Here is a 25247-nt window from a genome sequence, read left to right on the forward strand (position 1 = left end):
TCTATATATACACACACTGTATATGTATGCACATATATACACACATGCACACTGTATATGTATATATATGCACATATCTATATATACACACACTGTATATGTATATGTATGCACATATATACACACACGCACACTGTATATGTATATATGCACATATCTATATATACACACACTGTATATGTATGCACATGTATACACACACGCACACTGTATATGTATATATATGCATATATCTATATATACACACACTGTATATGTATATGTATGCACATATATACACACACGCACACTGTATATGTATATATGCACATATCTATATATACACACATTGTATATGTATGCACATATATACACACACGCACACTGTATATGTATATATGCACATATCTATATATACACACACTGTATATGTATGCACATGTATACACACACGCACACTGTATATGTATATATGCACATATCTATATATACACACATTGTATATGTATGCACATATATACACACACGCACACTGTATATGTATATATGCACATATCTATATATACACACACTGTATATGTATGCACATGTATACACACACGCACACTGTATATGTATATATGCACATATCTATATATACACACACTGTATATGTATGCACATGTATACACACACGCACACTGTATATGTATATATGCACATATCTATATATACACACACTGTATATGTATGCACATGTATACACACACGCACACTGTATATGTATATATATGCACATATCTATATATACACACACTGTATATGTATGCACATGTATACACACACGCACACTGTATATGTATATATATGCACATATCTATATATACACACACTGTATATGTATGCACATGTATACACATACGCACACTGTATATGTATATATGCACATATCTATATATACACACATTGTATATGTATATGTATGCACATGTATACACACACGCACACTGTATATGTATATATGCACATATCTATATATACACACACTGTATATGTATATGTATGCACATGTATACACACACGCACACTGTATATGTATGTATATGCACATATCTATATATACACACACTGTATATGTATGCACATGTATACACACACGCACACTGTATATGTACGTATGCACATATCTATATACATGCATATATATTTACATATTTACTACTTTTTAATTCTAGGAAAATGGTGAATTTAGTTGTGAAGCTCCTTACGGCCTTAGAAGGAGATAAAAAACTTGGAGTCAAAAATAGTAATGTTATTTTACCCAGCAAATCAACATTTCCCAAAGCATGAGGAAGAATTAGGTGAATACTCACAAATAGGACCCAGCTCTAAGAGATTGTCAAACGAACAGCAAGAAGTGGTTCCTAGCGTAGCAACCACCTAAGAAGTAAAAACAAAAAGCACAAAACTTAGAAATCTCTTTGTCCCCCTCCCTTAAGGAAGTTTTTAAATAGATCATTATTGTTTCCAATCTAATCCAACTCAAAAAAAGCATTTATTAAGCATCTGCTATGTGCCTGGAACTAAAGATAGGTCAGCAAAAGATCAGACTCTGGAACTTAAAATGAGGTGGGGGGAGGGGAATAAAAACAGATAAGAAGACGGGTAGATAAGCGTAAGTAGGGAAAGGAACCATATTCACACCTAGTAGATAAGGCCAAACAGATTATGGGAGTTACTTCTTTGATATAGCTTAATTGCATAAAAATTTCAGTAATTCTTTCTTAGCCCATTTCATTCACTGTGGCTTGCACATACCATGAGACCTAAAAGGATATAGGCATCTCCAGAGGACATCACCTAGCCTTCAAGTGGCTTCTCATGCTGCTTCTTCCATGGCATTACAAAGCCCAACTCTTAGAAAGGGTGACTAGCTGCGCCAATGCTGTTGGAAATGTTTCCTGAATCTCCAGCACCCTGGAGATCCCAGCAGCATAGTGCAGTACGTCTTAGGTGATTCCTTAACTTGCACTCTAAATACATGGTGGGATTTGAGAGGGGAGGTATTGTTCCTGAGTCTGATGGGTACCCTTTAGAGTCTTTTGAGAGGAAAGGACTAGTGACACAACCTCCTCTCTGATCATCTGACTTGGTGTCTCCCGTCACGTACTACCCTTGTCTCAGCCTTATTTCCAACCTCCTCTGGAAAGAGGGGTAGTGCTTTCCACTTGTTGATGAATGTTCTCTTATAACCTATACATTGTAGTGATTCTAAAAATCCTATTCTCCATCCCCTACCACCGATTGCTTATTTCCATCCCCCTCAACTCTCCTACCCCAGAGGTCCAACCAAACACCACCTACCGCTTTCACTCCAGAATGCCTGTTCCACAGGCAACAAATTTCCCTTCATCCTAAATCTTTTCCCTCCCACTCCTTCAGTCTATTATCTATTACCAAAATTTCCCTGATGACACAGCCTCCCTGACCATCCTTTACAGTACTGACTATATCTTTATTTATTCCCTTTGGCTCACAAGTTGAGGCAGGGGAATTAGAAAACTCCTTGCTCCCTATTGCCACTTCAAGGTTGTCTTCTTCCCTCAGTCATTCAAGAACCACACCTCCCTTAAAATTTATATTATTTATATTTACCACCCAATCAAAATCTTGGTAGCTGATGTCTATAGACCTTGAGGTCACTCTCCGTCCTTCCTCAATGCATTTATATATGGCTTACAATTTTTCTATCCTACTCAACTCCTACCTTCACACTAGGGGACTTCAACATATGTATTGACTCTCCCTCAAACACTCTAACCACTCAGGTTGTGAACCTACTCACTTCTCATGACCTACTCCTCTACACACAAAGATGGTCATTCCCTTGATTTTGCCGTCACCCACAAATATACCACTTCTGTGTTCAAGAATTCCAAAATCCCTCTATCCAACCATAATCCATTGGTTTTTCACTTCTCCCCCAGCCTTCCCTTCCAAAACCCTAGTATTCATTTGTGTCATAACCTCCAATGCCATGACCCCTCAGTTCTCTCCCAGATCATCTCCCTTCCTAGCCACTCTCTCTTCATTTCCCCATTTTGAACCCCTGGAGAACCAGTTCAACTCTACATTGCCCTCCTGTCTTGAATCCCTAAACCTTATCATCTCTTGATGCCAAGCCTCCCACTATCACATCACCTTCATTCCTACACATATGCTGCTGAATGAGAATGGAGAAAATCATGCAATCATTCTAGTTCATTTTGTGTTTTGCAGTCTCAACAGGGCCTTCATTGCTGCTAGGCAATTCTATAAAACTTCCTCATCTACTCACTCTCTATAAAGGCTCTTCCAAATCTTTTCATCTCCCCTCAAATTTCTCATGATTCTCTATCCCTCTATCCTCTCAGCTAAAAACCTCACTTCATATGTTACAGAAAAAAAACTGAGGTCATTCACCACAAACTTCTCCCCTCTTCTCTATTTCACATCATTCACATTCCCTCTGCCACTGTCTCCTCCTTCACTCTGTCTCATAGGATGAGGTGGCCTTACTCCTTATCAAGGCTAATATCCCCTCTGCCTGGTCAAGTAATCACATTCCATTTCACCTCTTCCAATAGATTGCCCCTTTTATTATCCCTGTTGTATCACTTATTTTCAATCCCTCTGTCTAGTGGTTCATTCTCTAAAGCTTACAAACATGTCTTGTGTCTCCATACATCCTTGATAATTATTGTTCTATATCTCTTTTGCCCTTTTGTGGCTAGAGTCTTAGAAAGGCCATCTATAATAGGTGCCTCCACTTTCTCTCCTCTCTTTCCATTTTTAACCCCTTATAATACAGGTTTGAACCTTATACTCCCCTAAAACTGCTCTCTCCAAAGTTACTGATGATCTCTTAATGGCCAAATCCATTAGCTTTTTCTCAATCCTCATTCCTTATCTGTCTGCAGCCTTTGATACTGTTGAACACTCTCTCCTCTTTGATACTCTCTTTTCTCTAGGTTTTCAGGACACCACTCTTTCCTGGTTCTCTCACCCATCTGACTGTTCTTTTTCTGTCTCCTTTGCTAGATCCAGATCATGCCCTCTATCTAACACAGTGTTTCCACAATCAGCAAGGAGGGAGCCAACCTTCATTAATGGCAGTCCTTTCCTGCTACAATTGCTACTCTGATCAAACTTCCACCCTAACAGCACTAAATCCTAGCAGGTCTATGAACTTGATTCATTTGTTCTTTTAATTATATTTAATAACTATATTTCAGTTTCCTTTGAAACCCTATATATTTTATATACTTAAAACATTATTCTGAGAAGGGCTCCCCAAGTTTCACTAGACTGCCAGAGAGGTCCATGACACTAAAACATGTTAAGAATCTTTACCTGATAGCCTCTCTCAAAGGGATTAACTTTAACAAATCCCAATTTAAAGCTTTGCACCACAGCATCTCCTGGTGGTCATTTATCAACAACCCCAATTTCAATTTTTGCAACCTGAGAGGGGGACAATACAATCAACTCAGATCCAGATTTCATCTAAGAAGCTGCCTTTGTGACAAAATGGATTTACTTTGTTTCAACACATTTTAAAATATCTTTTCTAGGAGAGTCTGAGCCACAAAGCAGCTTGTCCTAATTCCCAGAAACCACTTTAAAGCAACGACACCTGCTCTCCTGGGGCTCTGATTACCCTGCCTCAGCACCACACAATGAATTTAACCTAATTTACAACCCATATTACAGAAGCATAATCACATTTGGGCAGGGGTGGGGAGGAGAGAGAAGTTGCATATCAGAAATGGATCTGACAGCTAAAAACAGCCCAAAGGCTTTCTTCTGAGAAAATGGATTGCAAGCCAACTTCACCCTCAGGCTTGTCCCTGGCCTGGCCTCAATGTCTCATCTCACTCAACTCTCCATCTCTGGCTTTCCAGGCCAAAGGAAAGAAAGCAATTTTGATAAGTAAATGCCTTGAAAGGTTGGGGTTTTTTCCTTCCGCTTAAGTATTAGAACACTTAAACTCTGTCACTGGCCTCACTGTTGATAAGCCAGAAAGGTAACTAAAGGAAAATGAGGCAAATATCTTTGGAGTGGAGATCCCAGAGCCAGAGCTGAAGTTCTGGGTCATTTCCTGTTAACTCTTATTCTTGGGACCATGAGGCTATTTTTTAGGAAATTCTGGTGACTCAACAAATCCCAGTTTATGAGCTTAGAAACTACCCTTTTATGAAACACAGGCCTGTCGCCTTGCTGTGCTACCTTATACTGGTTAAAACGTTCTAGTCCATCCTCCAGTGATTTTTTGAAAAATGACTTCTCTGGCCTCGTCCAAGAAAATGCAGGAATATCTTTATTCATCAATTGTTAGAAAAACAGGGTTGGGAAACCTGCAGCCTTGAGGTCATGTGTGGCCCTCTAGGTCCTCAAGTGTGTCCCTGCCACATGTGGCCTCTGGAATGGTATTTCCCAACCTTGCTTTCAATCAACTAAGCAACAAGCATTTATTCAGGTATTTTTTGTTGTTCAGTCACGTCCAGCTCCTCAGGACACCATTTGGGATTTTCTTGGCAAAGATACGGAGTGGTTTGCCATTTTCTTCTCCAGCTCATTTTATAGATGAGGAAACTGAGGCAAACAGGGTTAAAAGATGAATCTTCCTGACTTCAGTCCCAGCACTCTCGCCACTGAGCAACCTCGCTGGCTTTACTAAGGCTTACTATGGACCTAGTACTGTGCTAGGCTTCAGGGAAGCAAAAACAAAAAACAATTAAAATTAAAACAATCCCTGTCCTCGAGTAACTTACATTCTATTGGGAATGAAATGATTTGTGAGTGTTTCTGTGAAGGACACTGAAATCTGAAGTGCAGCAGTGGAATTGTGGGTCCTTTCAGTCCCCATATTCAAGCCGTGGTGTACTCTTTTATTTTAGAGACAAATGATAAAAACCATTAGATCCCAAACTTCCCTTTAGCTGACAGATTTAATGCAGACAAACAAAAGGCCTAAATTTGAATTAGATCAAACTGAACAGATGCCTCATTTCAAAACTATAGAAACAAAAAAGATGAAAATAAAATGGATACCCTCTTTGTAGCCCTGTCATTAAATCTAAAGCATAAAGTTTGATCTTTCCTTTGTACATCCATAATTAGAAAGGTGTTATTAAAATTTATACATAAGGTCCAATGGTATAAGTACAGGACCAGCTGTGAGTTAGGAAGGTCTGACTTCAAGCTGTGCCTCTGACCCATGCTGTGAGACCATGAGCTTAACCTCTGGATGCCCCCTGGCAACTGTGCAGCTATAAGATACAGAACAATTGCTGATGTGCACCAACAGAAGGCGTTTCCACACTGGGAAGTTCTCCATACCAGGGAAATTACATACGTAGACCAATTAAAAAAACAAAAACAGTTCACTTTATACAGACCACACTTGAGTAACACAGAATCAAGTCCAATTTCAAATACTGCTGTAAGAAAAGCTACACAGCAGTCTCCTGACTAATCTCTGTACTTCCAGAATCTTTGTGTCTAGTTTCCTCCCCTGTCTCTCCTCCGCTCCATCCAGATTTGTCTTCCTCAGTGTGACTTTGATCATGTCACTAATTTAAAACCTTCAATGGTTCACTAGTACTTACAGAATGAAATCTAAATTTCTTATACTGTCAATGAAGGTCCTTCTTAATAGGCTTTCTAACCTATTCTCCCACTATTTCCAAATGTCAGCCTTCTGCTGCAGCCCAGCTCCTTGTTTTCTGAACCCTCTCTGCTTATTCCCACTTGCCAATTCTTGCTTACAAGCATTCCTGGAATCATCATCCCTTACCCTGGTTACCTAGATCCTACCCTTTAACATTAACTCAGGTTCTGTCTCTACCTCTTTCTCTGAACACCTTAGATCTAATTGCTGTACTCTCTCTCTCTCTCTCTCTCTCTCTCTCTCTCTCTCCCTCTCTGTCTGTCTGTCTGTCTCTGTCTCTCTGTCTGTCTCTTTCTTTCTCTCTTTCTCTCTCTGTCTCTGTCTGTCTGTCTATCTGTCTCTTTCTCTCTCTCTCTCTCTGGCTTTTCCTTTCCCTGCCCTCTCCTCTAGCAAGGACTACCTATATTCAATCAGAACAATAATGATGAATAGTGGTTGGTCCGTGGAGTCAGGAAGATCTGGGTTCAAGTCCACCCTTTGAAACATACTAGCAGTATAACCATGGACAAATCACTTGGTCCCAGACAACTCTCTTAAGACTGTAATGTTACCTATAAGTTGGTCATGTGCCTTGACTGAAAAAAACTTCCACTCTGAGAGTTCCCTACACAGACAAAACTATAGCCCAGACCAAAACATGATAATAACTGACTTTATGTGCACAGTGCCTTAAAGTTTACAAAACTTTGCTTTAAGGTTTTGACTTTGTTCTCTATGACAGATTAAGACATTCACAAAACAAGAAGATAATCACAGGGACAGAGTTTGAAATCTCCTGCTAATACTTACTGCCGATGTACCCTTGGTCAAGTCACCTAATTTCCCTCAGCCTCAGTTTCCTCTTCTATAGACCAAAAAGGTTGGACTACATGTGCCTCTGAGGTCTGACTCCATGAACTTAGGAACCTGTGGCCTCTCATTAAGCAGATAGGAGTTTCACAAGAGTTGCTCTGTAGTCACACATCCCCTACAAATTATTTCAAAGTGCACAATTCACAATGCCACAATTTATAACTCCATACTTTAAGAATCCCATGATCAGTGTGGACCCTCTTTCCACCAATACAGAACACAATCCCTAGCAGATTGTCTCTGACACATGTAAAAAAGAGAAAGAGAGAGGGAGAGGGAGATGGGGGGAGGGAGGGAGAAAGAGAGAGGGAGGGAGAGGGGGGTAGAGAGAGGGGGAGAAAGAGAGAAGGAGAGAGAGGGGAAGAGAGAGGAAGAGAGAGAGGGGAGAGAGAAGGAGAAAGAGAGAGGAGAGAGAGAGAGAGACAGAGAGACAGAGAGAAAGAGAGAAAGAGAGACAGAGAGAGAGAGGGAGAGGAAGAGAGAGAGAGAGGGAGGGAGAGAGGGAGGGAGGGAGAGAGAATCATGCTTTGGCTAATCTGGTTCTGAGTTTCTCTGAACTTAGCTCAGTTAGTCCTCATATACCAAATATACAGTGTATAATTGGGCCCATGACTTAAACCTTTCCATCATTATAACTCACAAAGGACAAAAGATTTAAGGCCATAAATGACATTCAAAGCACATAGCTCATCTATATTATAACTTACAAAGAATGGGATAAGGCCAGCAGCTTTGTCTTCATCCAGCTCTTTCTGTAGGGCTGAACCTCGTAGAGAAAATTTGTCATCTGAAGGGATCATTTTTAACTTCACGCCACCAATTAATCCAGCTCTTTCCACCGATGAGTGAGACTAGAATAAAAACATTAAACTTGACTTAGGATAACTGAGATCTCATTTCATATATGATTAGTCTACATCTGCAGTTGCAAAGTATACCATTCATTTTGAATATTAAAAGGGCTGTTCCTTCCTATACCCTGAAAACATCTCTATCTTCAATGATATTTTGATCATATTAGGTTTTTCCATATTACATATTGCTTTCAATTCCTTATTCATTCAAACATTTATTAAGTGCCTACTATTTACCAAGCCTCAGACATTTACTAGCTATGTGACCCCGGATAAATTACTTAACCCTCTTTGCCTTAGTTTCCTCATCTGTAAAATGAGCTGAAGAAGAAAAATGGCAAACCATGCCAGTATCTTTACCAAGAAAACCACAAATAGGGCCACAAAGAATTGATATGACTAAATAAATGGCTGAACCAGAATCTCCAGGCACTGTGCTAGGCACAGAGGACACAAAGATGAAAACAAAATAGCCCCTACATTCAAGGAGCTTACATTTTAGTCAGAGGCATTGACCTAAGACTTATCATGAGGTCAGTGTGATTTGTTTGGGGGAGGGAGATCTACACTGAAACTTCTCCACACTGACAAAATCATGGAGCTACTTAGCCCACTCCCTTATAAACTGATCTTGATGGTAATTTCAAAAAAAAAAAAAGTGGTGCCTGAGTGGAAAGAACTCTGGTACTAGATTCACAGAACCTGAGTTCAAATTGTGCCTCTGACACTTCTCGGCTATGTGACCTTGGAGAAGGCACTTATCCTCCATGGGCCTCAGTTTCCTGATCTATACAATGAGGAGATTAGACTTCAAAGGTGTTCAATCTTTTATGTGTCATTTAACCCTCTGACAGTCTGGCAAAGCCTACGGACCTTTTCGCGGGATAATGTTTTTAAATGCATTAAAATAAAATATATAGGATCATGAAGAAAAATAACTCAAAATATTTTTTTAAAAAGAGATCACAGACTGTGGGTTAATAAATACCCCCTGAAATGATGAACTCTAAGGTCCCTTTCAGCTCAGATTGATGACCTTGAGATGTTTTGAGCACCAAAAGCATTACTGGAATTGTCTTCTAAAGCATCTGACTTTTGACTGACAGTATTTATTTATAAGAAAGCATGACATATTAGAATAAGTTCAGGACTTAAAATCAAAAGTCTTAGGTTCAGGCTTGAGCTTTGTCACTTATTACCTGTGTGCAAGTCATTTGATTTGACTAAACCTCAGTTTGCATTTTGTAAATAGAAACTCTTATACTTGTAATCTGTCCTTGTAGTATGGGGGTTGGGGGACTATATTCCAGGTAGGTAGTACAGTTTGAGATAGTGGCCTCAAACAAAAGGTGTAATATGGTGCTTTAAGTGGCATGAATTATTATTGAATTGATAGGGTATAGCCCATGGGTGGAGCATTAAGATGGTGCCATCTTTTTGAAGAGATTTTTTTGTTTCTAGGTTTGTTTTGACACAGCCTGAAATTTCACTGACATAGGGAAATCCCAGTAAGCAAACTCCTGGCAGATTTGAAAGAGGAAAGAACAAGAAGAAAAAGCAGTAGTTGTAGTAGTAGTAGTAGTAGTAGTAGAAGAAGAAAAAGAAGAAGAAGAAGAAGAAGAAGAAGAAGAAGAAGAAGATAAAGAAGGAGGAGGAGGAACTAGCATTTATATAATGCTTCAATACTTGCAAAGAAGTTTTAAAATATTCTTATTTTGTCCTCATAATAACCCTGGGAGGTAGTTTGCTATTATAGCTTTCATTTTATACATGAGAAAACTGAGACAGGCAGAGGTTAAGTGACTTACCCAGAGCCATATAGCTAGAGAGTATCTGAGGCTGGATTTGAACTCATCTAACTGACTCCAGTTAGTTCCACTACATCATCAAATTGTCCCTCAAAAATGCAACTTACAGGGATGTAGCCAAGATGGCGGAGTAGAAAGACTCACATACTCTAGCTCTTCCCCCATAGCCCATAAAATACCTGTAAAAAATGACTCTCAACAGATTCTAGAGCAGCAGAAGCCACAGAACAACAGAGTGAAAGAGATTTCCTGCCAAAGGTAATCTGGAAGGCCAACAGGAAAGGTCTATCCCACAAGATGCTGAGCAGAGTGGAACCCAGCCCTGGCCATGTGGCACCAGGAGGAACAGGACCAGAACAGGCCTCCGGGGCAGAATCCCCAGCAGAGAGGGTCTCAGATCCCTCAGCCCACAAGCATCAAAGAAAGCCTCAAAGGTCAATGAGAGGGCTTTCCCAACTGGGCAAGAGGGGAGCAGGGTCCTCCCTGCAGCATGGGCCCCAAGCAGTGGCAGCAGCAGCAGCAGTGGGGCCATAGTGGCCAAGTCAGGCAGCAGCTTCCATTGTGGGAGCAGCTCAGCTTAAAACCCCTGGGGAATTGAGCAGCTGATCTCAACCTTATCCCTAAGTGGTGGCCCTGTCCCTGCCTAAAGCCCCTGGGGAAATTGAACAGCTGATCTGATTCTCAGCCCTGAGCATGCTCCTGGGGTGAGGAGGAGCACTAGGAAACTCCTCTTGACAAAGGATTCAGAAATCAAGTAACTGACTGAGAAAATGCCCAAAAAGGGGGGGAAAAATAAGACCATAGAAGGTTACTTTCTTGGTGAATAGGTATTTCCTTCCATCTTTTTAGATGAGGAAGAACAATGCATACTATCAGAGGAAGTCAAGGCTTCTGTATCCAGTACCTCCAAAATGAATATGCAATGTGCTCAGAACATGGAAGACCTTGAAAAGTGAGTGAACAGCTTGCTAAAGGAGACCCAAAAAAATGCTGAGGAAAATAACACCTTTAAAAACAGGCTAACTCAATTGGAAAAAGAGGTCCAAAAAGCCAGTGAGGAGAAGAAAGCTTTAAAAAGCAGAATCAGCCAAATGGAAAAGGAGGTTCAAAAGCTCATTGAAGAAAATAGTTCTTTAAAAATGAGAGTGAAGCTGAGGGAAGCTAATGACTATATGATAAACCAAGAAATTACAAAACAAAACCAAAAGAATGAAAAAGTAGAAGATAATGAGAAATATCTCATTGGAAAAACAACTGACCTGGAAAATAGATCCAGGAGACACAATTTAAAACTGTGGGACTATCTGAAAGCCATGATCAAAAAAAGAGCCTAGACATTATCTTTCATGAAATTATCCAGGAAAACTGCCCTGATATTCTAGAACCAGAGGGCAAAATAAATGTTGAAAGAATCCACTGATCACCTCCTGAAAGAGACCCAAAAAGAGAAACTCCTAGGAATATTATGGCCAAATTTCAGAGTTCCCAGGTCAAGGAGAAAATATTGCAAGCAGCTAGAAAGAAACAATTTGAGTATTGTGGAAATACAATCAGGATAACACAGGATCTGGCAGTTTCTACATTAAGGGATCGAAGGGCTTGGAATATGATATTCCAGAAGTCAAAGGAACTAGGATTAAAACCAAGAATCACCTACCCAGCAAAACTGAGTATAATACTTCAAGGGAAAAAATGGTCATTCAATGATATAGAGAACTTTCAATTATTCTTCATGAAAAGACCAGAACTAAAGAGAAAATTTGACTTTCAAACACAAGAATCAAGAGAAGCACGAAAAGGTAAACAGGAAAGAGAAATCATAAAGGACTTTCTAAAGCTAAACTGTTTACATTCCTACATGGAAAGATAATATTTGTAAATCTTGAGACTTTTCCCAGTATTTGGATAGGTGGAGGGATTATAAACATACACACACACACACACACACACACACACACACACACACATGCACACACATGTAGAGAGAGAGTTGAGTTGAATCAGAAGGGACGATATCCACAAAAACACATAAAATTAAGGAGTGAGAGAGGAATACATTGGGAGGAGAAAGGGAGAAATGGAATGGGGCAAATTATCACTCATAAAAGAGATAAGAAAAATCTTTTTTCAATGGAGGAGAAAAAGGAGGAGGTGAGAGGGGAAAAGTGAAGCTTACTCTCTTCACATATGGCTTAAGGAGGGAATAACATGCTCACTAAATTTGGTACGAAAATCTACAGGATCATACACTACAGGAAAGTAGGAGAGAAGGGGACAAGTGGGATGAGTGGGATGGTAGAAGGGAGGGAAAATGGGGGAAGGGAGTAACTAGAAATAAACACTTTTGGAAAGGGATTAGGTCAAATGAGAGAATAGAATAAAGGGGGGATAGGATAGGATGGAGGGAAAAATAGTCTTACACAACATGCGTATTATGGAAGTCTTTTGCAAAACAACACATATAGCCTGTATTGAATTGCTTGCCTTCTCAGTGGGGATGGGTGGGGAGGGAGGAAGGAAGAGAAGTTGGAATTCAAAGAATTAGAAACTAATGTTGAGAATTGTTATTGCATATAACTGGGAAATAAGAAATACAGGTAATGGGATACAGAAATCTATTTTGCCCTACAAGAAAAGAGAGAAGATGGGGATAAGGGAAGAAAGGCGTGTGATAGAAGGGAGGGCACATTGAGGGAAGGGGTAATCAGAATGCAAGGTGTTATGGGGTGGGGGGAAGGGAGAGATGGGGAGAAAAATTGGAACTCAAAATTTTGTGGAAATGAATATTGTGATCTAAAAATTTAAAAAAATGCAACTTACAGACTTAGAGATTTGGGACATGGAAAGGGTAAGTAAGTGACTTTCCTAGGGTCACACAAGCATTATGTGTCAAAGGAGAGGTCTTTTTGCTTTCAAAGCCAATTTTCTACACTCTGTCTCCCAGTGCCTATTTTTTTAAGGGTGTAATCTGGCCTTAGTCAATTAAATACTAAAAAACTTAACATACACCTTAACATATGCCTATTAGGCATATGCCTAATCATACTCAATATACAGGAAGTGCTACATAAATGTGGATTAGTTTTATGCTATGTTTGTTTTTTAAAGTAAATCTTATTATTTTGTAGTCATTCACATGATATATATCATGCAACTACTTCTCTGAATATGCATAATTTTTTATTGATGCATGAACACATCACTCCCCTCCATGAATAGAGATAAAATAGCCTCCTATTTTCTTTTTCTAGCTCTTGGAAAACATCAATATTTATGTGATCTGATACCAACAAAAAACATGCAGTGACAAAAGTCTACTCCAGTTCAGAATTTCTCCCACATCTTCTATTTTGAGATAAGATGAAATGAATTCAATAGGTCTTCCCTCCCATAGCAACTCATGCCAATACTGTGGTTCCCACTAAGCCACTGTCCTTTCACTTCCACATAAGCTCTTTGATTTATCTCAGGATTACTAAATGGGGAGATGGTAGGTATAAAGCAGAGAGAAAGGCAAGAACTATAAGGATAGACTTTGAAAGGTCAATAACAGCTTAAGGCAAAGCTTTCTTGCAGAGGGAATATCCTCTGACCTTCATTAAACACCACACGCTATCATTCTCCATTTCAAATCAGGCAGCAAGAAGCAGGGAGGACCTTAATACATGAACCAGAGACTGTCATTCAGGGTTCCACAGTGTGTGAATCTGAACAAATTACTCCTTCTTCAAAAAGAGAATCTCTCTACCTTCTTGTTTTCTGTCTAATTAACCAGAGAATTATCTAATCTATCTGACAATTATTAATTACTTTCTGAGGGAAAATATTAGATTGTCTCTTGAATTTGCCACCTGTTCATGTCATCTGTGTTAGGTGCCTAAGTCTTTTAACTTTTGATCTTGGAATAAGATTCTAATCAGGAGAGAAGAAAGGAAAGGAAAGGAAGGGAAGGGAAGGGAAGGGAAAAGAGGAAGGAAGGAAGGGAAGCAGGGAAGGAAGGAGGGAAAAAGAGGAAGACAAAACTTCCCTAGATATTCTCAAGAATTATAACTTAGAAAATATCTAGGTCATTTATTTTTATTTTGTTTAAAAATATTAAGCATTGTATTCTGATACTATTTATAGAATATAGGAAACTTGAGAGCAGGGTCCATTGCATTTTTATCTTTCTCAGTGCCTAGCACATAATAGATTCTCATTAAATGATTTTTGATTGATTACACAAATGAAAGTACTAAATTAAGCAAAACATCAGTCAAGTGATATTTGAAAAATTAAATTATATTTAGGAGGGAAAATGAAGTCATTACTTTCCCTTTGGTGGAATTAGAATAGTTAGAAACCAAGGGTAAAAGTCTATGCTATTTGCTTCCACATTAAGTGACTGCATTTCATAAACTTGTGAATTTGGGAGAATTCTCAACTTGACTATAAGCTGTATTTCCTCAGCTTTCCAGAAACAAGGTCAACATTATATAGACTGGAGTTGTCACTTTTAGTTTTCCTGCCAAAAATTAGCTTGCAAGTCTTACTCTTCAAACTTTGATTTAATGAAAATTTTAAGAAATGTTTAGTTTTTAGTTGTTAACAATTTTAAGAAATTTTACATTTTAACATTTTAAGAATGAGTATCTGTAATAGGGAATTGGAGGAATCAACCCATCTTTTCTTTAATGACAACTAATATTTATTGAGTATCAGCTGGGCACTTGGTTCACTAAGTGTCTCTGTGTGTATGTTATTTCCCCAGTTAGAATGTAAACTCCTTGAAAGCAGGTACTATTTTTACTTTTTCTTTGTATCCCTGATGCTTAGCACAGTGGTTGGCACACAGTTAAGGGATTTAGCAATTTTGTATAAATCCTCTGTTGAGTGATGCGTGCTCTTTATTATCTCAGTAGGGATTACTGGGGAATGTCCTGATCACATCACTTTGCTAGTACTACAAGTCTTCTCAAGTCATCTCTCCCACCCTGGCAGCTCCAGCCCTTTGGTGGCTGCTCCTTGCTAATCAAATCAAGTCCAAACTCTGATGTTTCATAACCTAGGACCACTCTTCCTTTACAGACTGACCTCAGGCTACCTCCTGGACTAGAGTATCTTCTTCTACTCATGTTGGACTGTGCACATCCTGTGTTGCCTCTGTGTCATTGTTGGCACAGTGCTCTGCCCAGCCTCTCTCCCATCCTGCTGAAGGATGACCTTTGAAACCTGGACCAAATGCTGTGTTCCCCATGATGCCTGCCTTCCATAATCATAGATTAGAACAAGAAGGGACCTTTCAGGGTCATCTAGTTCAACCCCCTCTTTTGAAGATGAGGAAACCAAAGTGCCAAGAGGTGATTTGACAGAGCTAAAATTCAAAATCGGGTTCTCTGACTCCCAATTCAGCATCCTTTTCACTGTGCCATGCTGTCCTGGGCCCCCTCAAATTATCAACAATGAAGACAATGACCCAACTTCAGACCTGCAATAGTGCATAGTTTGTGCCTTCTTAATGTTTTTATTACTCATCATTTTATTTTAGAGTCATTTGTATATGCATTGCTTCCCCCAACAGAGTATAAACTCCATGAGGTCAGGTACTATATCTTATCTAGATATTGTATCTCTCCCAGTGCTAGGCATAGTCGTTTACACAAAACAGACACTTATTATTTAGATTCAATTAATTCCAGACATCTAGGTGGTACCTGGAATAGAGCACTGGACCTGGAGTTAAGATTATCTCAACTCAAATCCAATCTTAGATACTTACTAGTTCTGTGATCCTGGGTAAGTCACTTACCTTCTCTTTGCCTCCACTTCCTCATCTGTAAAATGGGGGCAATACTAGTACCTACCTCCCAGGGTTATTATAAGGATAAGATGAGATAATAATTGTAAATAGCACAGTGCCTGGCACATAATAAGCTCTATATAAATGTTAGCTATTATTATTATTAACTAGTATACAAAATAGAATCACTACATAGAGGCATATTTCCTAAAATGAATAATTTGAAACAAACATTTCATCACCATAAAATACAATAGCCTGATAATTCCAGACTAAGTGCTAATAAATAGAATAGTAAAGATTTGCATGGTATTTTGTTTCATTTCTTAATTTGACCTTTGGAGATACCAAGTAAGAATTCCTTCTTTCTGGGGCGTACATACATCATAGTGTCGGAAGAGACCTTAAAATCAGAGGAAATCCCTCAGGGGCCCAAACTAGATTAAAATATAATTGGGAAAAATGTTTAACAAAATAAATTAGGATATGATACAACATAGATAATATTAATTTGTAGTTTTCTAAGCCAATATGCTTTGGGATCCATTTCCATTTGAGTTTGACACCACCGATATAGGTTATCTCCTGAGGGAGGGCCCAGACAAGAGAAACAATTTGCCAAGGGTAACATCAGTACTAAGTGGCAGAGCTGAAATTGGAACCCAGTCCCTCTAGAACCCTCTAAATCCAAATAAGATGTTCTTTTAAATCAATCAATCAATCAACTAAGTACTTGTAATGTGCCAAGCACTGTGCTAGGCACAAAAATGAAAAATGTCAACTTCCCATCGACTCTATCATGGGATTTAATGGAGTTCCATTCTACAACAGCAGACACCTAACAGAGGGCTGAACCTAGCTTCCAAGAACCTGAGCTGAATTCTGACTCTGACACTCACCAGCTAGGCAAACTTCAGCAAGTCACTTCATCTGGACCTCAGTTTTCTCATCCACAAAATAAAGGCTTTAGACCAGATGGCTCTGAAGGTCTTTTCCAACTCAAGAGCTAATGATCTTTTCAGTATGTAAGATTGTCTTCATAGGTGAGAAGTCTTGTGTTTTACCCTGTTTTATTCCCACCCACTCACCCTCCAAACCAAGCATTAAAGCTTCTGTGTTTATTGGCAGGACTTGTGGCTGGACTCACTTGATCAGATGCATAGGCCACCAGCTTGTCCATGATGGCTGCTGCTGTCAGTTCTGGAGACTTGGCCTGTAGCTGTCGAATCACTTTGGTTCTAGCGGCAAGTAGGGCAACCAAGGTAGCTTCACTGGCACTTCCCTGTAGTAAAAAAAAAAGAGAATTAAATGAAGAGACCAGAAACGAGAGAAGATAAAGCTAGAATCTGATCAAAGGAACACAGATTAAGAGCTAGAAGAGCTCTCCTATTATCTCTTATTTATTATTATATTAGCAAGTCCAGTTCCCTCATTCTAAAGATGAGAGAACTGAAGTATAGAGAGGTTTAGTGACTTGACTATGGTCACACAGCTAGTAAGTGTCTGAGGTCATATTTGAACATAGATCTTCCTAGCTCTAAGTGCAGAGGATCAGATCTATTTTTAAACAAAATCTAATGTGTGTATGGGGGAATTGCTGTGTCTTCTCTCGTTCTACAAGTCATCTTGAGAATATAGAGGAGGAAAGAATTACAAGAACAACTGATAAATAAACAAGATGATTCTCTTGTGTTTTATAAGACCCTCTTGTTCCTTTATTTCTAAGTAGGATACAATTAATAGGAGAGACCTGGAACCAAATAGTAAAGTAGATACAGATTACTCTCAACCATTGGCCTCAAACTTCAACCAGACAGAGTTAGTAGGGGAAAGGAGGGGCACAAAAGTAGAACAATTGTTACGGTGAAGTAAAGGAAGACACAAAAAACTCATTGAAAGTTTAAATGTAATGCCAATCTTGATTGGGGAGAGAGGGACTGAAACACACTTATGCTCTCAAAAGAAGTATGATTACAGGGGCCATAGGCTGAGGACCCTCAGAGGGGGAAATGGATTCCATAAAGCTTTATCTTAAAATCAAATTTCAAGAAACAAAGAGCAGAAGGAAGAAGACTATGAAAAGATAAATGAGAGAGTTGCTGAAAGAACATTGAAGAATGAATAAATAGTAAGTAGAACCAAAAAGGAAGGAGAAAAGATGAAGGAATAATGGGGGGAAGGAAGACCAAATTAATGTCCCTCAATGTCCAGATTATCATAGAATCATTCTTATCTCCCACATAACAGTGACCCTTTGTTCACTGAAGATCTTCGTTTTAAGTCTTCCAGTAAGTAAATGCTTTTCCCTTCTCTAATTCCCCAGTGAACTCTTAAGCAAATTCTGATGGAGGGCTTTGGATCTTTATATCAATTCACTATGGATTTTCCCTTTGGATTCTGTCAACTTCCTCAAGGAAAATTCTTTTCTTTAAGAAAGAAAGATTACTTAAAACACACAGACACACACACACAACTAAGCAAGTTTCCAACAGTACAACAATAACAAACTACCAAAGGCTTATAATACATCCAATTTGTTTGAACAAATTTGAATAGTGTGTGTGAGTGAGTGAATGTGTGTGTGTGTGTGTGTGTGTGTGTGAAAAGGAGTTCCATTATTGAAAACCCTTCTTTGAGAGTTGAGGGGGAGGGGGTTGGGAAGGTATTCTGTATGCTAAGAGATCAGTAATGATACATTCGCCTTTATTACTGCCAAACAAGGGTTGCCATGGTGAGCAGGACTCAAGAGGCATAAGGAAATATTGGTGAGATCTGATGCTCACATCTGCTGATTCTCTGAACTCAAATTTTCTTTCATCTTCTGGTTTTTCAAGTGTCATCTCACACACAGCAGAAAATTGGCTTCACATCCGCATGCAGGCTTTCAAACACAATTAAGAGCCAATTTTCTCAGACCTCATTTGTCCAAAACCACAATTATTGTTTGGTATTTGACTCAGGGATGACGGTCTGTCTTCTCCCCAGCCCCCATTCCTATGTCTTTACTCCACTATGTGCTAGCTGTTCTTGCTATTTTGATGGGAATCAATACCTCAAATTGTCACATCAGATGCAGGAGCACAGTATTCCACTATCCCCCAAACTTGGGCCTTCTTTTAGGTCTTGCAAATTGCAGACAATTAGCCCTGTCAGCTTGGAAGGGGGAGATTTCCTGCTGACAAATAGGCTAATTGCTTGATTTCATTGGACAAAAATAGAACTGCTCAGGCCCATGGTGAAGACCATTTTTAATCTTAGGCTTAAAATCCACAGAATGACATGTACCCAACATTGTTTCCAACAAGGACCTAATAATAACAGCTTGATTTAGCACTCTCTCCACTATTCTATCCATGCTGACTTCTTAGCCCAAGGAAATGAAACATTCAGAGGATCATAGGTCATTTGTTTTAACCCCCTGATTTTACAGATGAGGAAACAGGACCAGTAAGGTTAAGGGATTTGGCTAGGGTCATGCCAGTAGAAAGCCAGAGAGGTGGGATTTGAACCTAAGTCTCAAACTCTAAATTCATTACTCTTTCCAAGGCACTGTGCTGTCCTTCATTTAGCTGAGATATTTGAAACATGCAACCTTAATCATATTTATTCTTCTAGGGGTTCTAATCCCAGGGAATGATAAAAAATAAGCATGAGTTCCTCTAGTGGTTTTCAGAGAAACTGGTGTATATATATATATCCTGTTAACTGGAGAGATGGCTTACCCAATGATCCTTTCTGAATTATCAGGTAAAAATATCTCCCTGCATTAAAAGTGTGTTTCTCAAAGAATTGATTTCTCTCCTGGCTATGTCAAAGGGAAGGAACTTTTCTTGGGATCATCTTCATGCCTGACAAGGCCATAGAATCACAAAGGATGATAGAATTAAAACCAAAAAGAGTTCTAAAAATGGTCTCATCTAACCCCCTTTTTTTACATGAGGAAACTGAGGTACAGTCTGGTAAATAAGTATTTATTAAATGTCTACTGTATGACAGGCACTTTATTAAGTATTATGGGGATACAAATAAGAAAAAGATGGTCCTTGCCATCAAGGAGCTTACAATTAATCTAATGGGAGAATATAATTCACAAAAGGGAGTAAAGGGTTCCACCAGAGACCACCCAGAGAGGGGGCATGATATTTAAGGAACTGAAGCCAAACAGAGCAGCTGATGGTAAATGAGATTAACTTAAAAATATGTTTTTTAAAAATAATTTTTAAAATATTCTGAGCCCTCTATAAAGGAAGGCCTTGGGAGGCACTATGGTAGGTGCTTTATATGGTTATTATTTCATTTGATCTTTACAACAATCCTGGGAGGTAGGTGCTGTTGTTATCCTCATTCTACAGATGAGGACCTGAGGCAAACAAATTGAGTGACTTGCCCAGGGTCACACAACCAGTAATTGTCTGAGGCTAGATTTGAACTCAGGTCTTCCTGACTCCAGGCCTGGCACTCTATCCACTGTGTAATCTAGCTTCCCACAAAGTTTTTATTGCTATGTATTATTTTAATGTTGTTTGCAAAAAGGGATCATTCAGTTGAGTCCAGTGATTCTAATGAAATGTTTCTCTCTACTGAAGTAACAATACAAAAGTGTCTAACTTTATGGTGATCCAGTTGTGTCAACCTTGTATAGCATATTTAGGTGTTGTGGCTATATGCCTTATTGATTTTTATTGATTTTCTAGAAGAAAAAAGGGGCAATGTCCCAGAAAATTAATGCCTCTTTTAAAAACCAGAAGTTTAGAATAGAATCATGAAATCCAGACAGTTACAACATCCCACCTCCACCATACCTGAATCACTCCTCCCCCTTCTCCAGCTTTTCTGGCTAAAAATGCTTCTGGCAGATTGATCATCTTCCCCAGCCAATCCAGCATCACTGTCTCTAGTTCTGTGCAAGCAGGACTTGCAATCTGTTAGGATAAGAGAGGAAAGCAATAACCAGAGATCCAGTAAACCATGTGTAAATTTGTGATGAACAGTGCTCAATAATTTATATCCCTATTTTTCTCATTGAAGTATTGTTTAAATAAAAAAAAAGATAAAAATCCATTTTTTATATTGCTGCTCCCTTTATTCTGATATTATCAATCCACATTCCAGTCTTGCAGATGAGACTGTTAAACTCGGAATGATCTGATGTCCTACCTTCCGTTCCAAAGACTTCATATGGGAGGGGAAAGAAAGAATATATACATGCAAGAGAGGTGAGAGAGAAGCTGGTCTGATCAGTCACTTTGCTTAGTTTCCAAGTTACCCCAAGGATTTTCCAGATGAAATTGAAAATCTCTGTTTAAGGAAAAGAACCACATCTAAATAAACTTTCATTTCCCGTAAATCTTTCTTTCTGCTCACAGAGGGTAAGAGTGGAATCCTTTGCCTGGCATTCAAGACCTTTCAAGGATTAGCACCCCTTTTCCTTTCCAGTCTTATGACAAATTGCTTTCTTCACATATTCTATGCTCAGCCAAATTTAACTGTACTCTGTTCCCTAACTGTATCCTGTATTTTCCTTCTTCCATATCTTTCTTCACCTTTTTACTAAAATATCCTCCCTTTCTCTCTTGGCCATGTTGAACTACCACTCAGCCTTTACAGCCCATATGAAATGTGAGTTGTTCGTAAAGTCTTCCTGGTGCCTCCTTTTAATAACAATTATCCACAGTGGACTGTACATAATGATTTTTTCTGTACCTATATACTGCATTTATTAAGCAGTATTTTGCATTATATTTGCAGTAAAATAGGTAGTAAAACGTTCACTGGGAAAAAAACAAACCCCATACAGCTGTGTGCTGTAGAACTCAATTCACTCTTAGTTGGCTAGGCCCTTGGACCTCACTGAAGGAGGTTTATAGAAGTAGGAGAAGGACTTGGCTCTAAGGCACAGATTCTTAACCCTTTTTGATTCATGTTGCCTTTTGGCAATCTGAATGAAACCTATAGATCATTTCTCAGTGTAATGTTTTAAATACTTAAGGTAAAATATGTAATTCCATGAAGGAAATCAACTACGTTGAGATAAAGATGTAATGTTTTTCTCATCCAGGTTCACAGGACCTCTCAAATCTTTCCCAGAACACTCCCTGGTCCCCAGGTTAAGAACCCTCTTCCATATAATTTTACAGCCCTGTGACACAGGGTCTGAGCATAGTGATATGGTGACATTCCAAAGTCTACTTAAGTGAGGCAAAAATATAATTTATCATTTTTTAAAATGCACTGTTAGAGGAAAGCAGCTGGTACCCTCTCTCTTGGATTAAGAGCCACATCCAACATTGCATAGACACTTAGTACCAAGAATGTGCTTACCCAGGAAAAACCAATGCAGCCTATGGCACCTGATAGCATGTCAGCCAGCATTGCAGGATATGAACTGGCTGTGGGGAAATAAGCAAAGAAGTACGGACTGTGCCAATGAGTTACCTGTAGGGGAAGAAAAGAGCCATTTAAATTGTAATTATTTTACAAATTACAATTTACAACTTATAAGCAAGAGCAACTTAAAACCAGATTTTGTATTTACTTGGGTCAGCTTAGTGGTGTAACTCTGGGCAGATCACTTAACTTCTCTTACCTTAGTTACCTCATGTGTAAAATGGGGATAGTAAGGAGCACTTTCCTCACAGAGTTGCTGTGAAGATAAAGTGAGGTAATATATGTAACATAAGGAGGCATAGTAGATACAGTGCTAGGCATGGACTCAGGAAGACGCATCTTCCTGAGTTCAAATCCGTCTTCAGGCATGTTTTAGCTGTGTGACCCTGGGCATGTCATTTAACCCTGTTTGCCTAAGCTCCTTATCTATAAAATGAGCTGGAGAAAGAAATGGCAAATCACTTCAGTGTCTCTGCCAAGAAAACCCCCAATACTGTCACAAAGATCAGACAACTGAAAAATGAGTGAACAACAACAAATTATTGTTATTATATCTTTTGCATTACCACTTACAAACACCTGGTTTGGAATCTTAGCGCTTCTCTCCCAGACCACTGAAAAAAGCCTCCTAACTTGTTTCTCTACCTATCATTTATTCTCTCCAACGAATCAATTAAATCAATCAAAATGAGCCTTCATTGGGGTTCTAAAATGTACCAGGTGCTGCTAAACATTTGGGGGTACATATACAAAATGAGTCAGTCTGTTTTTTTTTTCCAGAAATAAATAATTTTTAGAGAGAAATTTTCATTTTCGGAGATAAATAATACAGGTCACATATGAGATATACAGAAAGTGATCTCAGGAGCAAAGGGGAATTAACAACTGAAGTAAATAAGGAAAGAGCTCCTGAAAGAGGCAGCACTTGAGTTGGGTCCTAATCCTATTTCCTAAAATCTGTATTGTTAAGGGGTTCTACTACATAAGGAAAATGGATGCTTTATGAGGTAATTTACTTAAAAATTTTACTTGAATTTTATAAGAAAACCTTCTAAGTATTAAGTGACCTCCAACCAGTCTTGCACAGTGCCAAAAGATTAATCTTCCCAACTTCTCATTACTGTGCTCAAAATCCTTCAATGGTTCCCCGTTGCCTCCCTAGTAAAGCCCAAAGTCTTTAGCCTGGCATTCAGAGCTGAGCATCACAGAAAGACCTTGCTTTCCAGACATCTCAAAATACATTCCCTGTATCCTAGTTAAATGAATCTACTTATTCTTCCTCAATATCCTTTGGCCACCTTTGCCCATTCCCTCTGTGATGTCTTCCCTGGACATGCTCATTGGAAGCAATCTTTCTCTTCAACTTAGCACTTAGTGTCTTTAGCATGAATCATGTGGAGTTAAGGAGGTTTGAATACTGAGGAGACTAGCATAGTGGACTTGTAGCCAGGAAGATCTGGATTCAAAATCCTGCCTCAGATAATATTGTCCTCTATTTCTAATATGTAAAACAAGAAAGTTAGACTGTCTTCCAAGGTTGCTTCCAACTCTAAATCTATATTCCCACAAGATTTGGACTTTATTTGTTAGACAACATCAACCACTGAAGATTTTTTTTAAATAATGGATTGTCATGATGAATCAGGTTGTATATAATGGACTGAAGTGGGGGAGGGAGTGGTAAGAGAGGCAAATATTGCTTAAAACAGTTGAAAGTGACTATGGTGGGCTGAAGATCCAGGTATGAGTGTTGCTTTTTTAGGCACCCAGAGGACATACAAAGGTCTAGGGCCATAAGACCTGGGTTTGAATTATTTGAAAGTCATCTAGTCCAACTCCGTTACTTTATAGTTTAGAAAACTGAGGCTCAGAAAGTTTAAATGACTTGCCCAATGTCACACAGGTAATCATTTTGAGAGGTCAGATTTGAACTCAAGTCATCTTATCCAAATCCAATGCTTTTTATTGTTGCATTTGAGAGATAGTGAGTAATATAGGATGGCTAAAGTAAAGAAGACATGGTGGGGAGTTAGGTATGTCAAGCCTAAAAAGGTAGAGTGTGCCAGATTACGAAGGACCTTGAATATTAGGCTTACGAAAGGATTTAGACTTTTTTCATTAGGTTATAGTGAGGCATTGGAGAGTTTTGGGCAGGAGACTGTTCTGATAAGAGTTGTACATGAGCAAGAATAAATGGACAGGGGTGTGCAAAATAGATTGGAGATGACAAAGAGATGAGAACATAAGTAAGACCAGAAGGAATTGCAGAAAGTAAATTGCAATTTTGAAAATTACATGTTGAATTTTAATATTCTCAAAAACAAAAACAAGCTGTATGTAATGAAGAATTGCAGTTTCATGTGCAATCCTCTTCTGTTCTCTACAATGCATATGAAAATGTTCATTTTGTTAATTTGCCAAGGACAAAGAGAGCAAAGGGAGATGGGAGTTATCAGTGAATAGGGTTCTGGGCTTGGAACTGGGAAGACATTGGTTCAGATCCCACCTCTGACAACTCAATGACCCTGGGCAAGTCACCTAACCTCTTTAGGCTTCCAGTAGGTCCCTAGATTTTATCATATACAGGGTGCATTCTGCCATCCTGAGGTCATTATGCTGACAAAATCACAAATACTTCACTTATTCACACACACACACACACACACACACACACACACACACATTCATGCGCACGTGCACAAGTATAAAACCAAGCCTCTGAGCTTTGGGTTGTTTTTATACTAAAAGAAAGAAATATGTTATGCTCTTATCTAATCTGTCAATTTGTATTTATTCCTTGTTTGCTATTTACAAGGCACTATGGGGAATAAAAAGATAAATAAAACATAGTCCCTGCCCTCAAATATCTTAAATTTAAGTGAAAAAAACAAGAGATA

At 38.9% G+C, this 25247-nt stretch overlaps 1 protein-coding gene across 6 annotated transcripts in view; it reads right to left on the minus strand.

Moving 5' to 3' along the window:
* The window catches only part of DDC (dopa decarboxylase), a 130405-nt gene that overhangs the window by 65213 nt on the left and 39945 nt on the right, over positions 1–25247 (minus strand). For all 6 annotated transcript variants that reach the window (XR_011964621.1, XM_072598166.1, XM_072598168.1 and 3 more), the window contains 5 exons: positions 22285–22398; positions 20766–20885; positions 17111–17245; positions 8230–8373; positions 1332–1398 (listed from right to left, as the gene is read on the minus strand). Coding sequence is in view for 5 of the 6 variants with exons in the window: in XM_072598166.1 (XP_072454267.1) it covers positions 1332–1398; positions 8230–8373; positions 17111–17245; positions 20766–20885; positions 22285–22398 (580 nt within the window). In the remaining variant the exon portion in view is untranslated. The remainder of the gene's footprint in view (positions 1–1331; positions 1399–8229; positions 8374–17110; positions 17246–20765; positions 20886–22284; positions 22399–25247) is intronic.

This window comes from Notamacropus eugenii, chromosome 3 (genome assembly GCF_028372415.1).
Source record: "Notamacropus eugenii isolate mMacEug1 chromosome 3, mMacEug1.pri_v2, whole genome shotgun sequence".
NCBI lineage: Eukaryota > Metazoa > Chordata > Mammalia > Diprotodontia > Macropodidae > Notamacropus > Notamacropus eugenii.